Source organism: Solea senegalensis, linkage group LG18, assembly GCF_019176455.1.
Source record: "Solea senegalensis isolate Sse05_10M linkage group LG18, IFAPA_SoseM_1, whole genome shotgun sequence".
NCBI lineage: Eukaryota > Metazoa > Chordata > Actinopteri > Pleuronectiformes > Soleidae > Solea > Solea senegalensis.
This window is the reverse complement of record NC_058041.1, coordinates 16385720-16395768: the sequence shown is the minus strand read 5'-3', so window position 1 is coordinate 16395768 and position 10049 is coordinate 16385720. Positions and strand designations below refer to the sequence as shown.

The 10049-nt window shown below is 43.9% G+C and overlaps 1 protein-coding gene across 1 annotated transcript in view; it reads right to left on the bottom strand.

Moving 5' to 3' along the window:
- The window catches only part of lrp2b (low density lipoprotein receptor-related protein 2b), a gene marked incomplete at its 5' end in the record, with an annotated part of 62971 nt that overhangs the window by 17339 nt on the left and 35583 nt on the right, over positions 1–10049 (bottom strand). The window contains 14 exons of the mRNA XM_044014486.1: positions 1–65; positions 269–397; positions 843–1088; positions 1190–1386; positions 2282–2459; positions 2558–2781; positions 3080–3250; positions 3361–3516; positions 4504–5020; positions 6012–6307; positions 7001–7202; positions 7305–7436; positions 8850–8969; positions 9055–9180. The exon at positions 1–65 is cut by the window's left edge and continues 55 nt beyond it. Coding sequence (XP_043870421.1) covers positions 1–65; positions 269–397; positions 843–1088; positions 1190–1386; positions 2282–2459; positions 2558–2781; positions 3080–3250; positions 3361–3516; positions 4504–5020; positions 6012–6307; positions 7001–7202; positions 7305–7436; positions 8850–8969; positions 9055–9180 — 2759 coding nt within the window. The remainder of the gene's footprint in view (positions 66–268; positions 398–842; positions 1089–1189; positions 1387–2281; positions 2460–2557; positions 2782–3079; positions 3251–3360; positions 3517–4503; positions 5021–6011; positions 6308–7000; positions 7203–7304; positions 7437–8849; positions 8970–9054; positions 9181–10049) is intronic.

Below are 10049 nucleotides of genomic sequence, written 5' to 3'. Positions count from 1 at the left end.
GCGAATGGGTACACAGCGGTGGTTGTCGCATCGGAAATCTCCCAGAGGATCACAAGTCACCGCCTCTGTATGAAGCACGAAGTCAGTCCAAGGTTCATTCAGCTTAAATAATTGTATATTTTAAAGGTCATGGATGGCACTTGACATGCCAACAACAAGCCACCTGTAACACCTGCACTTCTGTTCATACTGACCAATCAAGACGTTCATAAACGGATGAAAGTAGTGCAGTTTTGTTTCAGCAAACACGCATCGACCAAATACTGACCGCAGCCTTGCTCATCACTGTTGTCGATGCAGTCGTTGGCGCCATCACAGCGAGCCCACTGAGGAACACAGCGGTAGTTTGTCTTGCAGGAGAACTCGGTGTCTGGGTCACACTTGTAGCCTGGGCCCACTAGAGAGACATGGAGAAAAGTGACCAAACACTAATTTATGAATGACGGACACAGCATCGCCATTAGCTATAGCAACTACTGCAGTTGTTGCTATGAAGCGGGCCATGTCAGACATACGTTAAAGCAGAAATATGCAGTATTTTTACCCTAATTTAACAACTTTGAAGTCATGGTGAGGGTTAAATGGCTTGTTGCATTGTGGGCTGTCTCCACTGCCCCCTACTGTCTGTTAGTAGAAAACCAGCCTTTTTATGAAAAAAATGTCTGTTGCTGGTTAGCTTGCTAGTGGAGATGTTAGCATACTTGCTAGCAAACACAGTGAGGATAAAGCAAGACAATGGATGGATGGATGTTTACTCCGAAACTGTAGGGGGAGCTCCACAGAGAGACAGGACAATAGAATGACCAGACTTGCAAAGTTGCGCTTTTTTTTATCACACTCACTGCAGGTATCATACGGTTCATCAGATCCGTCGCCACAGTCATCCTGGACGTCACACACGTAGCTCGATGGCAGACAGCGCCCGTTGGCACACTGGAACAGCCCCGGTGCACAGGTTCTCTGGGCACATGTCTCTGAGTCCTCGTCACTGCCGTCGGAACAGTCCTTCGCTCCATCGCAGTGCCAGGACACAGGGATGCAGTGTTTGTTTTTACACTGGAACTGGTTTTCCTGACAGCGGTGGTTACCTACAGACACCAACCATGAAAACAGCACAACAAATCCACAGCTATACAACAACTTTCATGTTCTTGCACTAAAGGGAAAAGAGTAAAGTTCATTGTCATACTGCAGAGCGCGGCGTCCTCGTCTGAGCCGTCGGCACAGTCTGAGTGGCCGTCGCAGAGGAAGCCGGGGTATGTGCAGTTACCATCCTTACACTGGAACTGGCCAATGGGGCAGTGACGAGGAGGACATGTCTGAGGTTCATCTGAGCCGTCACCACAATCTGACTGTCCATCACACTTCCACCATATTGGAACACACCTGAAAACAATGAAAGCGGCTTTAATCCTACTGATTTCTGTTCACTGACAAGTTTTTTTAGGCCCAGAATCTGATCTTCAGGTAAGATTTGTTTTTCTGTAGTTGACACACTCAAAAATATATTTTTGAAAACTTGTATTCTCCTTGATAAAAGTAGCAGATGTAACAAGAATTAATAATTATAAAATAAGTCCAGGACCTTGTTGTTCTGTCCCCAACAAAGTCTAACAAATCCTAAAAAATCTTGATAAACTGTGTGATTTTGAAACAGAAAACTGATAAATTCGAAATGGGAGAGTCATGAATCAAAGATAAAAAAATATTCTGTAAGCATTTAATATTATTTTCGGTTACTTACTACTTCTGATTAAAAGTGACACGATTATATTTAAATGCTGTCAGCGAAATAATAATAATAGTGATAGAATAATTAGCTAACGGCAAAAGACGTCATCACTGAAGAGCTTTAAACTGAACAAAAAGAATATAGATAACATGTATCTATTAAGACTAATTTATATAATAAGAGATGCATTACAATAAATGATCATCCTGTACAGGTCAGGTATAGAACTTCACGTGACACTTGCTGGAAAGAACACGGCTCATCACATAGTCGTATACGATAGACGGCACATTAATCAGGCAATAGCTCAGAAAATAGATAGCTATTGTACCCTGTCAGTCAGACAGTCAATTATTTACATTACACTGCCTCATTTATGTGCCCTCTCCTGTATAAGTCAATGGGATGAGCCACGTTCTTTTTTGCCAGTGGGCGCGTGGAGGTGATACCTTGGTTGTGTGACGTCAGCTACTGGAGCTCAATGGAGACAGGGTTTAAATGCAGCAACATAGTCTGTACGTTGGAAGTGTAGGGACATAAGTGACCAACCTCTCGTTGTCCCCACAGCGGAACTGGGTGCTGGAGCAGTCAGCGACGCACTGAATCTTGAAGCCCACAGCCAGGGGGATGAAGTGATCGGGACAGCTGCAGGTAGCTTGTTGGCCACCAGATGTGATCAGACACAGGTGGCTGCAGGTCAGGTGGTGGGAGGAGCAGGGGTTTTCACCTGAGGAAATAAGACGACCACAGAAGTCATGGTAAGTTCTGAGCTTCAGACTTTTGTCATATTACCAATATGTACATGTGCGGTTGTGACTGACATACTTCGAGGCTGCCTGTAGGGGTGGTAGACATGAATGTCATATGGTCGATGTGTGTTGTTCCCCATGATGGTGCGCTGCTCGCCGGTGTACTTGTGGGCTTTCTCGACAGTGTGCGTGTTCCAGTCGGTCCAGTAGAGCCAGTCCTCAAAGAGGGAGACAGCAAAAACATGAGGAAGAGTCCCAGCAATGGCCCGCTGTCGGTTCTGACCGTCCATGTCTGCAAAGCTGAGAAATGGGAAGGGTTAGTACATAGTGAAGCCACTTCAGGGACATTTAAATGTCCAGTGTGTTGGAGTTAGTGATATCTAAACAATCTAAACAAGACCTGAACAAGTTGTTTTTTGTCAATATTACCATTCACATCTAATATACTATCTAATTATCGTTATCGGCAAAATCCCCAAAAATATTGGGATATTGAATTTCATCAATATCGCACACCCCTAATGTAGTGTGTGTTTTTGGCTTCAGGAATTCAGAGCCGTTATCATGTAGAGATAATACGTCTTGTGTCTCAACTCACTCCATGAAGTTAAGGTGGGAGTCAGCAAAGAAGATCTTGTTGGTGGTGTAGTCTATGGTCAAAGCATTCGGCCACTCGAGCTTGGTGGTGATGATGGCGCTGACGTTGCTTCCATCCATGCCAACTCTGCCAATGTATGCTTCATCAGCCCAGTCAGTCCAGTATAGCCAACTGGAAATGGGGGGAAACGGAGAAACAATGTAAGGCCGAACTGTAGCTGGTAAAACAATACAGAAATTTATTTGCGTTTCTGCATGTGTGAGTGTGTGGTGTCTTCGTACCCAAATTTAGGGTTGACAGCAACAGCGCGAGGTCTGCTGATAATGTAGGTGTTATTTCCAACTGTGAACTGCCCCGACAGCAGTCTCTTCTGGTAGCGCCCATCCAGCTCCATCACATGCACTGAGCCATAATAACCATCCACCCAGTACAACTTCCTGTAGCACACACAAGAACGTTCCATTAACATCTCTGCAGCCTTGTTTTGGTCAGTCACTGTCTCATTTCTTACTTATGATCACAGTAGTTTAACACAAGTTTCAAATGTTTTTTTTAAATTAAAATGACTCTGAAGGACAGACTGTTTGGGGCCATAGCGAGTAGGGGGCACTAGGGTAATCAGAATTGAGAACTCAAAAGTTTTCCTTCCATGTCATGCTTGTTTCGTTTAATCCAGTATTCCTTTGTTCTGACAAAGGAATACTGGATACATTTGATTTCCCTTGTTTTAAAGCTGTAGTGTATTACCTTTAAATTTAAACAAATGTCCAATAGATTCAAAACACTGTCTAATAACACAGATAACTTGACTATCTGTGTTTCTCAGTATAGTGGTGGTTTTATTTTTGTGTCTGTGGAGACAACCGATGGAGGGAAGGCAGACTTTAGGTTTAACTTCAGGTTAAGTAATTATTCCTGGTTCTCTGAAACATAGGTGAGGCGAAGTAAGTGTTAAAAAATAATTTTATGTTTCTCTGAAACATGAGCAAGGTAAAGAGATAATGAAACAAATGTTAAAAGAGAATATGGACCTCTCGACCTCTCAGTCATCCTCTCAGATAACTCTGCAGGGCCTAGGTGACACCAGCTGTGTTTTGGTGTAAGAAGTTACACATTGGAGATTGAACACCATCCATGCTCGTCCACTTCAAGCCTACGCCCATTTAGCCTTTCCAGGCTACCTGGGTCATAAGTGGACCTGGGCTTGAATGGGCAAATTATGCACGTCCCATAGGGTTTGTGTAACATGGGGCCCCATGTGAGCAAACACAGAGGGGGCCATCACGGATACCACAAAGAAATCCACTTGGGAGCCATATTGTCAGCACGAATATAACACTTATGAGGTCTACATGGACATGCTGACTGGGAATGGTTTGTTAAAATGAATTAACTCTAAGTAAATGTTTATAACAGCACCTTACCTGCCCACCCAATCCAGTGCCAGGCCCTCGACTCCTCTCATGTCTTCATCTGCCACCGTCTCCCTCTCAGTCCCGTCAAAGCGCATCCTTTCAATCTTCCCGGTGCCGGCATCAAACCAGTAAAGCCTCTGCTCATAGTGATCGAACTCCAGTGCCACCGCATTAGACAGCCCCTGCAGCACGATACTCAGATGTGACCCGTCTGTGGTCAAGTTGCGGATGTAGTAGCGATTGCTGTACAACAGGTATGGCGCAATGCCGCTGTTCTGACGACAGGTGCGACCGTCCGCTTCCCTGACGTATCCTGGGGCACATTTACAGTGGTATGAGCCGACGGCGTTCTCGCAGATCTGGCTGCAGACGGCAGGTGTGCTCAGACACTCGTTGAGGTCCTCGCACGCTTTGCCGTCCGGCATGAGTTGGTAGCCGGGATGGCAAGAGCAGTAGTAACTGGTCAGGGTGTCGGTGCAGATCTGCGCACACCTGTGGACGGAAGGGTTGTTGCACTCATTGATTCCTGAAAAGAACAAGAAAAAAAGATCATTTAGAAAGAAACAATGATATGGAAATGATACGTTTTACAGGTGAGGATTCCCACAAATTAGATTTGACTTTAAAGGAATAGTTTAGGATTTTGTGTGTGTGTCACACCCAGCCAGCATGTCTATGTGGACCCCACAAGGGTTATATTCTGCTGAATATGGATCCCAAGCAGGTTTGTCCATGGTTTCTGTTGTGACCCCTCCTGTGTTTGCCCACATGAGCTTGCTTCCTATAAACCATATGAGACCTGCATAATTTGCCCACTTCAAGCCCACATCCACTTGATATCCACTTAGTACCAGGGTAGCCTGGGAAGGGTACAAAGTGGGTACTAAGTGGGTATTAAGTGGATGTGGGCTTCAAGTGGACAAACCCACTTGGAACCAATATTGTCAGCCCAAATATAACCCCAATGGGGCCCACATGGACATGCTAGCTTTGGTGCACCAGTTTAAGAAGTGGTGGCACGCTTACTAAGAGCTAATTTTTTTGGCCAATTAACAATAAGCTCATCTACTAAAATCTATAACTGCTTAACTGTAAGATATCTTTGGAATATGTTTTAGACTAGAACATTTGTAAACCACCAAGTCCACCACACCAAAGTCAATTGAGAATATCTGTGTTTTTGCTAGCTGTAGCCAACTGGGTTGTGACTTGAGTTAAGTTAAGAAATATCATGCGTCATGCAGTCATCCAGAGGCCTTTTCAGTCGTGGAGTTATGGAGAAGAACTGAAGAAGCCTCTTGGATGAGAGGTGCAGTAAGACCAGTTGCCCGCAGCTAACTTTTGAAGATGACTACGACCTGGATGACTGAGAACCTTCACAGACAAAAATCAGATCAAGAATTACTGAGTCAAGCAACCAATGTGTGAGGACGTATTTTATAATCTCAATGACCATTGTAGCTTCTTTATATTTGTGATCAAGAATTTCGAGATCTCAAGAATGTCCTATTGCTCACCGCAGCCTTTCTCGTCGCTGTTGTCCTGGCAGTCCTTCTGTCCGTTGCACACCTTGCTGTTGTCGACGCACTCGCCCGACTTGCACATGTACTGCTGGGGGGCACAGGTGGGATGGGGCGTGGTGCACAGACTGTCCGCCTCGTCGGAGCCGTCCGTGCAGTCGTTTTCCCCATCGCAGGTGAAGGAGGAGGGGACGCAGGCTCCGTTGCCGCAGGTGAACTGGCTGCTGCTGCACGTGTCGTAAACGCAGCCCAACTCGTCGCTGCCATCACCGCAGTCGTTCACACGGTCGCAGCTGGAGGAGGAGGAGCCATTCATCATCCAGTGAGAATTTGTTTCCAGTTAATACTGGTCATTTAAGCTATGTTTCCACCAAGTGGAACAGTTCAGTTTGGTGCAGTATGGTGGCGTTTGTGTTATAGTACCAAAATACCCAGTTCCTACTTCTTTGGCACCTTTTACTCTAACCTTGGGGTACCAGAGTAATATCGTATGGTGCAGTGAGGGTGAAGCCTTAGTTTTAGTTAGTTTAGTTTTTTTTTATTAATCCCCTTAGGGAAAGTATTCCTCTGCATTTTGACCCATCCTAGAATTAGGAGCAGTGGGCTGCCACACTGAGTGGCGCCCGGGGAGCATTGGGGGTTGGGTACCTTGCTCAGGGGACCCTCCGGTTACAAGTCAAGTTCCCTTTCCCCTTGGCCACAGGCTGCCCTTACCAGCTCCACCCACAACAGTCAGCTGATGGGGCAACAAAAAAACCCTCTTGCTACCGGGGTAAATATCCCAGTCATTTTAAATAGCACTCTACCAATAAAAAACAGCTGTGGGATGTCCTCCATTGTTGTCTGCCTACCAAGTAAAGGTGCTGATCTCAGTCAAAACGCAAGCCTGACACAGGACTTTACCATTCCAAACCATACTGTACCAAACCATACCGACATGGAAACACAGCTTCAGTGTCTTTCACTCACACGCAATTCCTACTTACCGGTAATGAAGAAGGACGCAGAGTCCATTGGAACAGGCAAACTCATCCATATGGCAGGTCCGGTTGGGGCAGTTCTGGAGTTCATCTGCAGCATCGGCGCAGTCTCTCTCCCCGTCACACACAAAGTTCAGCGAGACACAGCGTGGCTGGCCAGGGTACCAGGTCGGGCAGGTGAACTGGCTGGAACTGCAGGTACGTTGTCCTGCAGGGGACAGAGGGAAGGGTCAGAGATTAAATATAACATAACAATATACAAAACAAACATTTGAAAAAGTGAAAATATACAGTCTAAATACTATCTCACCACACTGTAGTTCAGGAGCCTCATCACTGTTGTCCCAGCAGTCATTGTTGCCATCACAGACCAGTGACTGGGGAATGCAGTTTCCATTGGTGCATGTGAACTGGCTGGGACTACATGTCTTGATCTGGTCCTCTGCACAGGAACATGCAAGGGAACATTAAAGGTACGCAGGGCAGATGTTTACCTGCGATGGGTCATTCCATTATAACCTTTCAGGTAAATCTAAATTGAGTGATCTGGGACGGAATCTACACTTCTGCTCTTCCTCCTTTTACAGCCTTTGCTAAATCTGACTGGGTGACTTTGACCAATCACAGGGCAGTTCAGAGAGACCACGGCTGGTCCTATTGGCTGTCCAACTACAACTAGTCTCCTTACAGGTCACTCTGGGGGAAAGCAAAAATCTAAACCTAAAAAAGAAAAAAGAAGACTCACAATAAACTGATGAAACTTATTCTGGAACCTTAGATTGTTGCATTTAAAGTAGATGTCGACTATATGGGTTTTTCTACAGCCTTTGCCGATATCAACTGACATCAGGGCAGACGATTTTCTCGGCCATATATTTATAGGCAATTTTCCTCCATCTGATAAAAATATAACTCCTTAATGATACCATAAGATTTTTGAACAACATTAATGGTCTGTCTCTCCTCACTTTATGTCTGCACTCCAGTGCAATAACATATAGTATTTTCAATGAAAATAATGTACGAGCTAAATATTAACTACACGAAACAGGTCATCAAAAAGAATAAAAAAGACTTTTGGATGAAGAAAAAGTGACATGTGTTTGTGATAATTGTGATGATTATTTAAAAGTAAAAAATAAATAAATAAGTATATATATATACATATATATATATATATATATATATATATATATATACACATTTAGCGTGTTATGAATTTTGACATGAAATACTCAACAAACATCACAACAGAAATGAATACACTACCAATACAATTAGGAAAAGTAAGCCAAAGAGAGGCCGCTACATGGATGTAGTGAGAGAGGACATGAAAGTGACAGGTGTGATGGTGAAGGAGTTGGACGACATGGAGAATTGGGGACGGAAATTCTGCTGCTAGTCACAGGATACATTACATCATACATTACATCATCGGTGTGCTAAAGTGCTTAAAGGGCAGACGTTCTTAGAAAAAAGATTAAAATAAAAAATTGTCTCTGACCTCCAGCCTTGGTCTACAGTTGTTACACAGAGGCTACATCTTGACCTGTTTTGTTTACAACTTTGTTTGTTCTGGTCACACAAATTAATAGTTTAGCTTCACCAGAAATAAAAAAAATTTTGTTTAATGAATACAATTTTTAATATTAAATGTTTCATCAAACACTGGATAAAAGACAGAAGAGCACCTTGAGTCTCTTACAGTTACACTGTCTCATGAAAGCTACAGAAAAGGCACTGGTTTGAAACAGCAGGACTAAGAACGGAGATAAAAGCATTTGAGGTGAGGGCACCATGTAAAGAAGAACAAGAAGAACGTAACCTGTGACCTAAAAACCTAGTTCTCACTCACTGCAGGACAAAGGTTCGTCTGTCCCATCAGTGCAGTCTCTGACTGTGTCACACACCCAATCCCCGGGGATACACTTCCCTCCGTCACAGAGGAACTCGTCTGGAGAGCATGTGCGGCTCACTGTGGTGGAGTATCACACAAATATTAGTTTCATGAATTTACACTTGCGTCCACTTTGCTTTATGTTTGACAGAGTGTCACTCACAGCAGAAGAGAGGATTCTCATCGCTGTTGTCTCCACAGTTGTTGATGCCGTCACACAGGTTTTCAGGGTAGATGCAGATGTTTGTGGTGTCGCACTTCACCTGATCAGCAGGACACGTCCTGTCAGCTGAAGAGGAGCCAAGAAGGGAAAACAGACACAGAGTCATTGGTGGGCCAGTAGTTCTGTTCTCAAACTGTGGTACGTGGAGCCATCAGTGGTACGCAAGCTTCCTCTGGAAGGAAAATCAGGAATGCTGTTCTACTGTATAAACCAGGGTATGTGATCAGAGTGGAGCTGAAGAATTTTGACCGGAGTGTGTAGAAAATTAAACAAATAACACCAATAACAATAATGATAATAACAAGAGTGACCTCATCTCTCTTTGAACATACTTCTGCAGGACAGCTCGAATTAAACAGTTTGGAAATAAAGTAAGAGAGTGTCAAGGTGGAGATGGTTTGATCATGTGCAGAGGAGGAACAGTGATTATACTGGACAAAGGATGTTGCAGGAGGAAATGAGAAGAGAAGAGACCAAAGAGAAGCTGCATGGATGTTGGGACACAAGGGAAAGGACAAGATGGGGGTAGAAGATCAGCTGTAGCGCACCCCTAAGGGGAGAAGCTGAAAGAAGAAGACTAACACTGACACAAAACTATTTTGAACTGCGCCTAATGTTACGTAAACGCCATCAGGCATCACTCACGTCATACACTGTATTTTATTTTATTTAGTACATCAATAGAGTGAAAGATATCATACGTGTATTTTTTACTACTAAATGAAAGATAACATAAGAGAGAGACGGTTTTGTTCCTGTGAAAATAGCTTGTTTTGATAAACAAGCTAAAAGATAAGACAACATTTCTGCTTGTATTTCTTGAAAGTCAGTTCTTGTCTTGCTCTTATTTTGTGGCTGGATCCGTGAATCTTGGTCGTAGAGTGATAAACGTGATAAATCAACGTGTTTTTTTTGGGTTATATAATCACCCAGAT